This window comes from Solea solea, chromosome 16 (genome assembly GCF_958295425.1).
Source record: "Solea solea chromosome 16, fSolSol10.1, whole genome shotgun sequence".
NCBI classification, from domain to species: Eukaryota; Metazoa; Chordata; class Actinopteri; order Pleuronectiformes; family Soleidae; genus Solea; species Solea solea.
In genome coordinates, this window is record NC_081149.1 from 23,470,884 (window position 1) to 23,484,452 (window position 13,569).

At 39.4% G+C, this 13,569-nt stretch overlaps 1 protein-coding gene across 1 annotated transcript; it reads right to left on the minus strand.

Annotated features, from left to right (window-relative positions):
* Nucleotides 1-1,192: 1,192 nt before the first annotated feature.
* aldh16a1 (aldehyde dehydrogenase 16 family, member A1) lies at nt 1,193-13,511 on the minus strand. The gene is made up of 17 exons (XM_058653035.1): nt 13,280-13,511; nt 10,657-10,756; nt 9,915-10,041; nt 9,644-9,801; nt 9,477-9,554; nt 8,511-8,698; nt 8,236-8,394; nt 7,995-8,153; nt 7,723-7,879; nt 6,225-6,300; nt 5,970-6,075; nt 5,381-5,511; nt 5,029-5,199; nt 3,117-3,321; nt 2,833-3,018; nt 1,678-1,803; nt 1,193-1,543 (listed from the first exon to the last, which is right to left on the minus strand). The coding sequence occupies exons 1-17, from the start codon at nt 13,367-13,369 to the stop codon at nt 1,376-1,378; spliced, it is 2,385 nt and encodes a 794-aa protein (XP_058509018.1). The 5' UTR covers nt 13,370-13,511; the 3' UTR covers nt 1,193-1,375.
* Nucleotides 13,512-13,569: the final 58 nt, after the last annotated feature.

Below are 13,569 nucleotides of genomic sequence, written 5' to 3' on the forward strand. Positions count from 1 at the left end.
ACATAAAATAAATAACCTCCCGTGTGTAGTGCAGGAACGTCATTCTATTTAGAAATGTGTGGAGGTGATCGGCTTTATCAGATTGTGTGAAATCATTGTTGTTGCATAACAGACACTGTTTGTATTCAAATTTCAGGGACTACGCTTTTAAAGTTAAAATAAACTTGAGCAGTTCCACGTATGACCGTAATCCACTTAAATTTTTTAATTTAGTTTCCATTATAACACCTATAACATTATTTATAACAATTGTTTAGTACCTGTGTACACACACAAAACAGGAATGCAGCTTTATAGCTTTAACTGTCCTAATTTTGTTTAAAGGTAGTTTTGCAAAGAATGATTCATCTAGAGTACTAGACAAAATTAAATGTAGGAAAGCGCATATCATCGAGGAGCCATAAATGTCAACATTTTATATAGACAATGTAAGACATGACAAGAGAGTAAATTCATGGACTCATCCTTTATTACGGCCTTTAGACAGTGTTACATTCACAATAGTTTTCTCTGGACAACATTATTTATAATTAGACATGGATACAAAGCAAATTCTCAAACCCTTCTGCTACTGCTTTCTACAGAGAAAATAGAAAGTTAACATGGTCCTGAGTTCACATTGCCTTAGTTTCATGATGGAAAGGAAGGGAAAATTAGTTCACTCTTCAAAGATCTTTTTTAAAGTTCAGTTCAGAAAAAAAATAAAATATATATACTGTATATATATACTGTATATATATATATATATATATATATATATATATACTGTATGTATATTTTTTTTTTATCATGTCAACAAGAAAAGAAAAATAACCTTCACGTGTAAAGCAGTGATGTTACTGGTATGTATTTAAGTGCTTTAAGACTTTTTAAATTGCTCATTCAATCCAGATTTCATTACATATATTTAATGTTTGCTAAATTAGGATCCTTCATTCATTCATAACCTGGTGTGTGTGTTGTGAAGATACTGCTAGATAAGAACAATGTCACGCGGCCTCTGTTTGCTCTGCTCTTTGGTGTGGTAGTTGTGACAGGATGGTGCTCATGTTAGTGCATGTTAGAGGAAGTTAGTCTCTGAAGCTTCAACTGTGGGATAATGAAGGGTCTATTGTTCAAACATGAATAGAACTATCTGCGGTAAGTCGGCCACAGAGAGTTGTAAAAAGCACAGTAACAGTAACTAAGAAACAGCTACTGAGAGCATTGTGTTGTCTGTTCACTTTTCATTTCAAAGGCATCTTGTGAATTTAACAGTCACAGTTAGTACCTGATCCTGCATTTTATAAAGGTTACAATAAGAAGAAGTGAGTGTCTGTGACACTTCCTTCATCATCTCTTTCTCCATTTCGTAATCCTGTCACCTTTAATCTTTCTATGCAGTGGGAATCCACACGCTCTTCCACTGCACCGCACTTCTCCACATGTCCTCCAGGAGCGAGGGATGAGACTGAGTCCAATCCATCCCACCGTCATCCGTTTGGCAGGAGAGGCGCAGGGTTTTCAGAGGGCAGGTGCAGGAGTACTGCAGGTACTGACGGCCCTACAGCAGGAAAACAGGGATCGAGAGAGACAAGGATCAAGTTTGGACTTGAACTAATTCTCCATATGGGAGCATTCAGGTCTCTTTTGAGCAAACTGTGGACACTGATGCATGTGACGGTGTTAAGTTTTTACCTCAGCACTGCCCCAGTACCAGATGGCCTTTAAGACACTGTGATTAGCCAGAGCCACTGTGAGCTGGTCCCTGCTCCCTGAAATGATGTTTACCAAACCTGCTGGCAGGTCTGACGCCTGGAGCACCTGATGAGGAGGAGGAGGAGGAGGAGGAAGATGAATTATAAAGATGAAATGGCATTTACTACGATGGAGTATTTGGGCCACATTGAGAAAAAAAAAAAGAATCACACACATCGAGAATAAAGTTTTAATTTACGAGAATAAAGTCTTAATTTACAAGAACATCACATTGTCATAAGTATCAGGACTTTAAAAACTATGTGCAAGAAAATGCATCTTTTCCACAGAAAGAACCAGGCGGACTTGGATGAAAGGGGGGAAATAGCTGGATTATTGGGAGGATGCATCAGCGAGCCATTCAGAGGGGTTTTGTGGTTTAACCCTGCAGTCGACCAGTTGCAGCTATTTCCCCCTCCACAAAAGCAGCGATTTCCTCCAAGTCCGCAAATCTCCTCTTCTAAAACAACAGGTTAAAATATTACGGCTTTATGCATGTCCTTATTATCACAATAAAAAATTCTCTAGCACTCCATGCTTGTAAATCAAATCTAATGTGCTGCTCACTCAACGATCTAAAGGACTGTTTAACCATCTTACTATTGGCGTTTCCAGGTACCTACTGCTGTTAGAAAATATACAGAGATTGGACGCTGTTTTATACAACAACCAGATGTGATGAATCTGCATTTGGCCTGAATAATCGTCTGCAGAAGAAGAGGATGTAACAAATGTAAAATTGGAACTTATGTTGTACGTGTATCAGGGTTGCAGTCTCCTCCTCCTCCTCCTCACAGATTTGACAAAGATTTCCCAAACTGCTTCTAAGCCTCCTCCTTAACAAAAGATGCTACATTAACTGTATGTCATGATTTATTACAGTTTTCTCCTCCAGTTTTTGTTAAAAAAATAAACCTAATAAACCGGATGTTGCAGAAGCAAATCCGAGCATTGTGCTATCATGAGTAGATTACTGTTATTATTTACACTGCAGATTCTGAGTTCTTGGCTTAAATGAATGGGAATTGGAGCATTCAATGTGTTTGCACTATAGTTGCAGCAGCTGCATAAAACACTAAACACCTTAACACTTGCCTGAATGAATGCCAAAGCAGGCAGTGGATTCTTCTGACTGGGAACCATGATGACGGCATTGCCGGTGGCTATTGCTGCACCAAGAAGTGTCACCATGGAGAGGAGGGGGTTCTTGTCTGGGAGGACCAGGCCCACGACTCCCAGGGCTTCAGGGATGGAGAGGGCAGAGCCAGACTGCGGCATAGGCTAAAGGAGGGGTGAAACGCTTGCTCAGGGTCGTACTTATTACATTTTCTGATGTCAAAAATCCAACACAAAATGTGTATAATATAAAAAGTCCTGACCAGAGATCCTCCTTGAAGTTTTTCACAGTAAGCTGCCCAGTCGCTGAGCCGGGCAGAGCTGATGTCCACCTCATTCTCAGCTTCCTCCGCTGACAAAGTGCCCTGGATGCTGAGTGATGCAGCCATGTCTTTCTTCTTTGACTCCAGGTTCTTGGCCAGAGAGTAGAGAGACTGAGCGCGTGCAGACGGGCTTTTCTTCATCCAGCTAAAAGAGGGAAAGGATATATTTTGAACAAATCCAGGTGTAAGGACTGAACATTTAATAAAAAGAAGAAAACAATGACAGTGACAAAAAAAAAAGACAGAAATGACTCAAAAACAGCACAGACAACTTTAAAACAAGAGTTAGTAAAAAGCAGAATGAGTCAGTGGGTCACATGATAAAGGAGTTTAAAGGAGTTCTGGTGTGATTTTCCTTGTTTTTGTCCAGTTTGTCACTTAATTTGTGAAAAGATACACACTTTTAGAGCTGTGTGTGTCTGTGTGTTTACATTCCATGATTAAAAAGCTCAAAGTATGAATTTCCTGCAGTAAAAGTACAGTAAACATAAACTGCTATTTCAACATTCTGTGTGTGTCAACAGTAACAAAGTCTCATGTATTTCACTGACACACGGTACATGACTCAGCAGATTTGTCAAGCTGAACGTCAACTGGTGATAAACACAGTTATGTGTGTCCTCATGTGAAAGTCTGAATAAATCTATGGACATTTTTAATGGAGCCCAGATTTACCTCTGATAGTTTTATTACTGTTTATCATTGACAGGTTTAAGATTATGTTTAAACGTAGTTACGTTTTAACTTGGGAGTGTTTCAGTTTAGGTCAAACTGTTGCACAACAAACTAAAAGCCTCAACATGGAAACCAAAGCAGGATTTTAGCTCACGTTCTCTGTCGGTGGTCACTAACACGTCAGGGCTTTATTTAAAAAGCTGCACATTTAACCTGATGTAGTGAAGACACTGATTCATCTTTGGTCAGAAACAGACGAAAACAATAAAGGTTAAGGTTCAGTTGTATAGAAAATTCCAGTCTTGCTTTTGTAAAATAATGGCATTTATAATGAAAGTATGCTTTGTATGAATAACAGGGGTCTTTCACAAAAATGTTTCATTGTATATAAATCTATAGATGATAACGTGCAAATCTGTCATCAATGAAATTATTATTATTATTATTATTATTATTATTATTATTATTATTATTAATAAGAACCTTTACTCATGGTCTCATGGACAATGTATTTTTAAAGTAATCTTTAATTGTAAAAAACAATGAGGGATTTTATCATTGACACAATTCTTTTTTTTTGTCGTTTGTACACAACAACAATAGAATTTAAATGAATCTAATTAACGTGATTGTAATATACATTTCACTTTAATTGAAGAGATTTAATAAAAATATAGCATTCATTGTTAGGGAATTAAAGCCATCTTTGTAAAACATGTATAAATCAGCAATGATCTTGTAAGATGCAGGTGTTCGTACCGCCTGCCTACCAATCTGTTACTTGGTTCAGTTACTTACTTAGTTATACATTTCATTTACAGAACCTCAACACCAGTGAGAAGATGAGGTGGTAGTCTAGGAAGTGCTGTGTCTCTGGAGGAAAGTGATTTCCCTTAACGCAGTTGGAGCTAATTTTCCCTGTTTCATTAAATCACTCTACATATTAGGCACATTTTAAGCTGGACTCCTGACCCTTGAACTTGCTAATATATTTGTATACATGCATTTATATCTTTGTGAGGGCATTTTGTCTGGTCCCCACAACTTTAAAGGGCTTTGAATAAGGTTTATGTTACGGTTGGTTACGGGTTAGTTGTGATGTGACTTTGTGTGTGTGTGAGAGAGAGAGAGAGAGGGGGAGAGAGCGAGAGAGATTATTGTGTGCCAAAGCTCTCACCCAGGTTGCACTTTGCTTGCTGCTTCCACAGCGTTTCGAACATCTTTCCGTCCTCCATCTGGACAATAGGCCAACACGCTGCCACCTCCTGGTGGCTGCACAGCCACACTGCAGCCAGATTCAGCTTTACATGCCTTCCCTCCCACAAACTGCAGGTATGACTTAGGAGAACTGAAGGGACAGGAGGGAGGAAGCAACAAATAAGTGCTGTGCAACTGAGGCGGTGGATATCGTCTCCTTAACCTTCCCTGCATTACTGTATTAATAATAATATCTCAGTGTGTACAGTCTTGGCATCTTGTGAAACCTTGTGAATTAGTCTTAAAAGTAAAGACAGCTTTACAAAACCCACCTGGCAGACTCATCAGGAACAATAATAGCTGGAGATGCTGCTGTTCCAAACTTGGTGTAGTCCAAAGAGACGGGGGAGGAGCTAGGAAGAGGACAGGAACAACAAGACGGACGTAGGAACTGGTACAAACCCTGGTAAGAAAGCAGAGTGGAGTTAGTATGACTATGAAAGATTATCAAACAAGTAAAATATACAACTCATTAGATCAATACATTATATTTTTAATTAAATCATTTAAAATTTAGTGTTAAAAGGACACAATGAGTTATTGTTTTATTTATTTATTATACCAAGTAGCGCCTGAGAAAATATTGAGCTCTCTCAGTAACACCATTATCACCAACGTTAAAATACATCAGCTGCAGACTTTTCAAAGGAGGCAGATTTATTCCCGATAAGATAATTTGCTCTCATTGCTCCCAGTGACATTAGATTAAGATGGAGCAAAATATACAGTAAGTCTTAAAAGTCTTCACAATGAGCAAGTGTTGAGCACAGCTCTGTGTCCACAGTTATTATATTTCTGTAATTTTTAGGGCTTGATACGGATGTGATTCCCGTCATAGTGAGAGGAACTACTGAAACCCACCTCCTGTCCTCCGTCAGTGCAGGTGCCACTGTCTTTGTGACCAGAGACAGGGAGACAAGGGTCTGACACAGAGTGGGAGTTTACCCATACTGAGCCAACTGACAGACTGGGGGAGAAGAAGAAGAAATAAACAACAGTTGGAGAATTAGACTTAGGAGACACTTTTTTTTGAAGATGTTATCATCAGAACATCAGAATCAATGAAAGATGCGACTGGAAAACAAAGTACAAAATAACTTGTGTGAATGTTTGTACCTCTTTGCCGTCTCCAGAGCCAGAGTGAGGTCTTCGGTCCAAATGGAGGCTGCCAGGCCATGAGGACTGTGATTCCCTGTGAAAACAAAAAGTGCATCATTTTCACTGAAACCAGTTTTTCAATTAACCAGTTGACAAAAATGTATGGAAAATCTTCATGTTTCTAGCAGTTCCTGTTGTGAAAACATCAGTAGCAAGACTCCAGTAAGAACACAGGTATGTTCTGGCACTGACCAGCTGTTGATGCATCATCTGCAGCGACTCTTCTGACTGTTGTGTAACGTAAATGCGATCATATAACGCCAATAATGGCCTCACTCCACTGGCTACCAGCACGTTTTAGGATTGATTTTAAAATACTGTTGTTTGTTTTTAAATCATTAACCGTGCTGGCGTCGCTGTATCTGGCAGACTGCTGCACATGCAAACTCCAGTCAGAGCGCTGAGGTCGGCAAACCAGCTGCTAGTGGAAGTCTCTAAAACTAAACTAAAGACCAGAGGAGGCCGAGTCTTCGCAGTGGCAGCTCCATGGCTTTGGAATTCCCTGCCCTGGCTATTGAGATCTTTAAATCTTCTTTAAAAACCTTTTATCCTTGCCGTTTAATTCAGGTTAAGCTGAACCCGATTGTTTGTTTTTATGTGCTTTTATTATGCTGCATCATTTAAATTTTAATGTTGTTTTTATGATTTTATGTTTTCCATTTCACAGATTTTTTTATGACTTCATTGTGTACAGCAATTTGGTTAAACTCGGTTGTTATTAAATCTGCTCTTGTGTTGCGTCAGAGTAAGTTCCTTTTGTGTAGATATCGGGTGAGTGCTACTCTGTGGAGTGTTTTGTATACAGAATAACAGTTCCTTTGTCTCATACATTGACTCACAAAAGAAGAAACGGCAGACATAAGTGAAAGTGAGGCCGATAGAGTTTCAGGATACACTTACAGGCCACTTTATGAATCAATGAAGTGCCAGAAGTGGCACCTAATATGGTCTTCTGCTGTTGTAGCCCATCTGCTTCAAGGACTGGTGTGGTGTACATTCAGAGATGGTGTTCTGCACACCATGGTTGTAACGAGCGTTTATTTGAGTTACTGTTGACTTCTGTCATTTCTAACCAGGTATTTTTCCAGACGAGAACTGTTAACTGGATATTTTTCTTGTTTTTGGACCATTCTCTATGAACTCTGGAGATGGTTGTGGGTAAAAACCCCAGTACAATAGCAGTTCCTGAAATAATAACTACATTCAAAGTCACTTAAATCACCTTTCATCACTATTCTGATGCTCAGTTTGAACTTCATGCCTCAATTTGAGTTGCTCCCATGACAGTGACTGTGATTTGTGTTGATGAGCAGTTCGACAGATGTACCTAAAAAAGCGGTTTTAATAAGGTTTTTCTATCACCATTATCCTGTGTAATCAGTTAGTTCAGTAAATTCAACTGAAAACGTCTGTACTTCACATTATCTGTATCCTGTATCCATGGCAACGTCCTTACCCAGAGTCACTGCTTCAGTGTTGCTTCTGAAGGTCATGAGAGGCAGCAGCGGTCCTGGACAAGGGTTGACCACAAATGAAGAGGAGGGGGCGGCGCCACAGAGCACTGTGGGAGGGTACAGAGCACCTGAGGGAGCGGCAGTGCAGGACTGAACCAACTGAAGCAAAAAGGGAGAAAAATATTGGTGTTCCTATTTCCACAGGTGGGTTTTTTTGCTTGAAACTGGAACAGAAAAGCAACTGCAAAGCTTTTCTCCCATTTCCTTGACTAACCTTCACCCCCTGCTGCTGAGCCTCCTGTACTGCAGCATCCACCAGGACTCTGTCTGCTTCACTGGACAGGCCGACACACTTCATGCCTGACATACGCAGACTTAGACGAGCCACAACGCTGTCTAACGCACTCTCTTGCACACACAACACCCAGTGAACCTGCGGCGGAGAGCGGAAGAAGGTGGTTACAGTGACTGTAGAGCTGGTGTGAGGAAATGAGGACGTGCTTCACGTCAATCACCTCTTTCTTCTTTTTGAAAGCAGCCTCTATCACTCCGTCCACAGCGCTGTCGATGTCAGCGGACTCAAAAATGATGAAGGGACATGTGGCACCAATGCAGGGGGAGACAGAAATGGGAACGCCCATCCCTGCTGTGGCCTTGCACAGTTTTACTCCGTCCTGAACAAGAGGATAAATGTCGCTGTTTATTCACATTAAACATCAGTAAACAATGAATTAAACACAACCCTATTAGACAAACACAACACCAACTTCTCACTCACACAAACACACACCTGTTTGTTGCCACAGTAGGTGATGTAGCTGATGCGTGGGTCCTGGGCCACTGTGGCACCCAACATTATGTCACTTCCTGTTAGAACATTAAGGGCCCCAGCAGGAAGTCCTGCACCCACAAAAAGCTGAGCCAAAAGAAGCGCTGGAGCAGCGGTGCTGCGACCAGGGACAACGATTACAGAGTTACCTGGGAAGAGGCAGAATGACAGACACGTGGATTTGTATAATGAAACCCGGTCTCAATGAGATTACTTGTATAACTAAAGGTTAAATAAATTTAAAAGTCAGACATACAAAATATTTTGACATGAATCAGTGACACAATTTTGTTAATGTTTGAAGCTGCTGTCAAAAACAAAACAAATCTTAACTCTCACTAAGCACAAACTGTGAAGAGAGACGTGCACTGAGTCAGTGACCAGGATGAAAGAAGAGATGCACATATGCAAATAAAAGGCAGTGACAAGTTTTAAATTGAGTCGTAATGTTGGCTTCTTTCTTAAAGGAAGTCGAATTTCCAAAATGCAATAAAAACTAAAATTTGTGAGTTGTTGAATCACTTGAACCTTCATTTAACATTTTTTCAGATTCTCCATTTTGGGGTAACTTGCCTCAATGCCTTTTATTTAATTTCATTTTCATTTAACATGAACATTAGTGCGGGTGATCTGCATAAGTGTGTAGGTACCATTGATGCAGATGCTCATATTGAAATTTGAGACATATGACTCTGTCATTGGGCAAGATTACGTCTTTTACCAGTTTTGAAAAAAAATAATGGAAACGAGAAAACCATGTCACTGTGCAAGCACTCTGGATAGCTGTCAGAATAAGGAGTATTTCACTTGTCCTCTTTCTATTTTTTCATGTGTAAGTCCACAGAGTGATGAAAACCCAGAGTCAAATGACTTATAGGTGCACCAATTATTGGCCAACAAAGCCACTTCTGCAGCTGTATTCCTTACCCATGGCCAGTGCTGGTAGCACTTTGAGCATAAGAGAATAGAGAGAGCAGTCATCGGAGACGACAACTGCCACCACACCTGGAAAAAAAAGGAGGAACAATCATTATTAGATCAAAAAAGAAAAACATTTAATTTAAAAGCATTAATGAAAGGCCTTGCTCCTTCACCCAGTGGTGTCCAGTTGGTGATGAGAGTGTCCCTGAGTTGAGCCCAGCTGCTGTAGTACTGCAGCAGTCTGACGAGGGCGGAGGGCGAGCAGGAGGCCTCACACAGCTCACACAGCTCCAACACACACTTGGTGTGCTGGCCGAGAGAGCTCACCAACCTGTTATTAAAGACGGAGTCAGAGCGGAGCGGACAGCTGGCAAACTGACTCAAACAAGCAAAAACCCCGGTAAAATCTCTTAATCTGTGCAGTCAGCTCTGACTTCATCCCACCTGAGCAGCACTTTAGCTCTGCTGTGGCACGTCATCCCACTCCAGGCCTTGTAGCCATTAACAGCTGAGGAGGCGCATAGGGAAACATCGTCCTCAACAGCGCAAACAGTGGTGCACACATTAGCACCTGGAGGGCAGAGCAGGAAAATATGAGACATGTGGTCAGACTGATTATGAAATTAATAGTCAACTATTTTGATAATTGATTATTCATGTTTTTTTTTGGTTTTTTTTTAAATAGTTAAAGTTTTCTGATATTTCAGCTTCTTAAATGTGAATATTTTCTGGTTTATTTGCTCCATATAGCAAAAAATCATTAAAAGTGAATAATTTTGGTTTGTGGGCAAAACAAGACATTTGAGAACATTGTCATTTTCAGGTTTGAGAAACACTGATCAACATTTTATGACATTTTATGGACCAAACAAGTACTCGATTCACAGAGAAAATAATCATCAAATGAATCGATTATGAAAAGAATCGTTAGCTGCAGCCCTACTTCATTCCAAAAGGATTTTATTATTAGTGTTCTTTTCAGACATATTTAAGGACGTTCAGAAATGATCTGAATATAAAAAAAGAAAAAATATAATCAATATAAAGGACGTACAAGCGACATTCAACATGGTGTTAAGTGTCATTGCCAGGGACACATCACAAAGCCAAGTCGGTGACTGAGCTCATGACCTTTCGTTTGAAAGACAACCCACTGTACCACTAATCCACCGCTGCCTGCTCTTACCTTTAGAGTCTGTCAGGGAGCAACTCTGTCTGTCAGCTGGTCGGACAAACTTGCCATCGATGAACAAACCCAGGGAACGAGAATGATGATCGAGCCAGGCCTGACAACACGATTAACAAAGGATACAATTTATTAACTGTGAACGTGAAGGACACTACTGTATTTCAATATAAGCCAGGTTGATTTTTCTGTTTTCTATACCAATTTATCTATCTTCTGAAGTTCTGAACCTTGCATTAGAAATATTTCTCTTTATATTGTGTCGGGGTATGTTTTAAATCTTGACAAATGTTTAAATGAAACTTGACATAAAATCATATGAAAATGCGGCCCTAAGGGACAAGAAAGATGAGAAGAAAGCTGAATACATTATAACCACCTCTTGCTTCTCCTATTATTAGAAATAGGTCTTTAGGTTTCTGATGACAGGTAGAAAGAGAAAAACAATCATTTGTAGGACATACAAAAAGTACAACCTAATACTAGAACCTGCTCAAACCACACACAGTGCTCACAAAAGCATCAATCTGAGTAATGTAAGTGAAAATAAACAAACAATGCAATTATTTTAGGTACCTTTTTTTAACATCAAGAATTAAGAATTCTTAAAGACTTAAAATTAAACTATTAAAACCCTGTTGTATGTGCAGCTCAGCTGTGTTTATTAATATCAGAAATGGAGATAATGAGGGTTCCTTTTAGCTGAGGCAGCTCTTATGCTACAAATGAGCAATAATGTCCAAACCTAATACTGTATATGCTTAAATACTACTGGCTGAGAGGACGCCACCACCTCTGCAGGACAGTGACTTATGGAAGCCTGTGTGTGTGTGTGTGTGTGTGTGCATGTGTGTACTAGTATTTATATCTTTGTGAGGTACATGTGGGGACATTTAGGTTTAGGTTAGGGTAAGGGTTAAGGTTAGGCACTTAGATGTGATGGTTAAGGTTATGGTAAGGGGCTAGATAATTATTATTATGTATATCAGGTGTCCTCACTAACTTATAAAAACAAGTTTGTGTGTGTATGTGTGTGCGTATGTGTGTGTGTGTTAACCATTTACAGACACAAGACTAAAGTACAGCGCTGATCTTCTCTCGTCTCAACACCAAGTTCACCTTTAGTTCAACAGACAACCAGAACCATCTAAAGCTGCTCAGATTTACCCTGAAATAAAATATATTTCACTAAAAAAAATTTAAATTTGGTCATTAATTTATTTGAATGTCACATGTCAATTTAATTCAAGTTTCATTTTTAGATGATTTGCAAAAGAGACAAAAAAAAGCTCAGTGAAGTGAACAACTTCACTATTTCTTGTGATTGTTTTATTAGTTGTACTCTCATTGCATTACTTACATTATTCATTTTGTATATTAAAGTATATATTTATTTTTTTATTTAACTATATTTGTACTCAGGGGAGACTGCTATTTCTTTGTGTGCTTGTTCATATAATAACAATAAAGTCCTTATCTAATCTCAAATTTCTTTCAATATAAATCAACAGTGTCTTTCACTGTACCCTCACTGCCTGGTTAATGTCCACATCACAAACAACGTGTGTGTGGGGACAAATTAAATACTAACTAACAGGCTCCAAATGGCAAGGAATGTAACCCACTCTACATGTCATTAAAGACCTCGATGTGAAGCGAGTGTTCTCCAATGTAGGAGAAAAAAATTATAAAGGTATTAGTATTATGCTTTATTTGATAATAAAAAACTGATTTCATTTGTTGAAACCGCCTGCTATTTGATAAAAACAAACAAAACAGATGTGGTTACACTGTTATGTGGCAGTTATAGTGACTATAGTGGAATATAAACATTTTACTAAGTCTCAAATCACATGAACCAACGGATATCTAAACCACCTGCAAAGGTAGAGGGGAGATTTTGAATGTGGAATTAGCAGAATAAGTTAAAGGTCAAGTGTGTAATAATTTGTGAAAATTAATGGTGAGATCATAGCAAACAGAAGACTCCTCCGCTCACTCCTCCCTTTTCCAAGAGGTTCAGGAAACTACAAAGGTCATGACATTTGTGTAGTAACCCTCTGCTTTTAGACACAAAAGCCACTAGGGCTGCTGTATTGACTTGTTAGCTGAAGATAGCAACTCCCTTGTCTAAAGTACAGTACTGTGCAAAATATCTTCAGCCACCATTAGATGTGTTGTTTTAACAAATACATACATAGAGGCATAATTAGTTTATGTTTAATTTGTGCTGCTGCCTGTGTTGGACAATTTGGTTATTAATCTCAATGTTTTCCTCCCTGTTTTTTTTTTTTTTTTTTTTTTTTAAAGGTTAAATACAAAGCAAAATTATCAATTAGTAGTAACATACATCTTCATCATCTGGCTCTGCGTCACGCTTCATATATCACAGCTAACTTCACTATACAGTAAGTCACATGTTTGCCTTGTGAGTTACAGTGACAGTTAATGGACTTCACATGGGCAGGACATAATGTCTGACGACTTCAGGCTAATAAGTCTAGAGAGTGATTGAGTGAGCGAGTGAGCAGGAAAACCACATTGTGTTTGTAATAACTAAATTAAATAACATAGCTTTATGCTAACAGTAGTTGCAGCATCCACTCCTCGGTGGTAACTTTACCTGTGCCGTGACAGTGCTGGAAACAGCTGCTGGTCCGTACTCCATACTTTGGAAAATGTCGTACACCGTCTTGGTGGCGCTACCAGCCATAATACTTTCAAATTAGCGAGAAGGCTAATCTCTCTATTCGCTTTACCACCCCCAAACTAACGCTTGCAGGACAGACAAGAAGGCTGGAAAGAGGATGCAACGTCAAACGCAACGTGCTAAGGCTGAAAGTTCCCTCCCTCTGTGACATATTCCCTCCTCCTCACTGCTGGTGCCGCGTACGGTTGTTAAATGTTCAACTT

Bases quoted from the DNA above. Each gene is read 5' to 3' on its own strand.
- aldh16a1 (XM_058653035.1), bottom strand. From the start codon at position 13,369: ATGGCTGGTAGCGCCACCAAGACGGTGTACGACATTTTCCAAAGTATG. The intron at 9,555-9,643 runs GTGAAGGAGCAA...TTTTTTTTCCAG, and splicing joins CACCAACTGGACACCACTGG to GTGTGGTGGCAGTTGTCGTC. The intron at 3,322-5,028 runs GTGAGAGCTTTG...TCCCTCTTTTAG, and splicing joins GCAAGCAAAGTGCAACCTGG to CTGGATGAAGAAAAGCCCGT.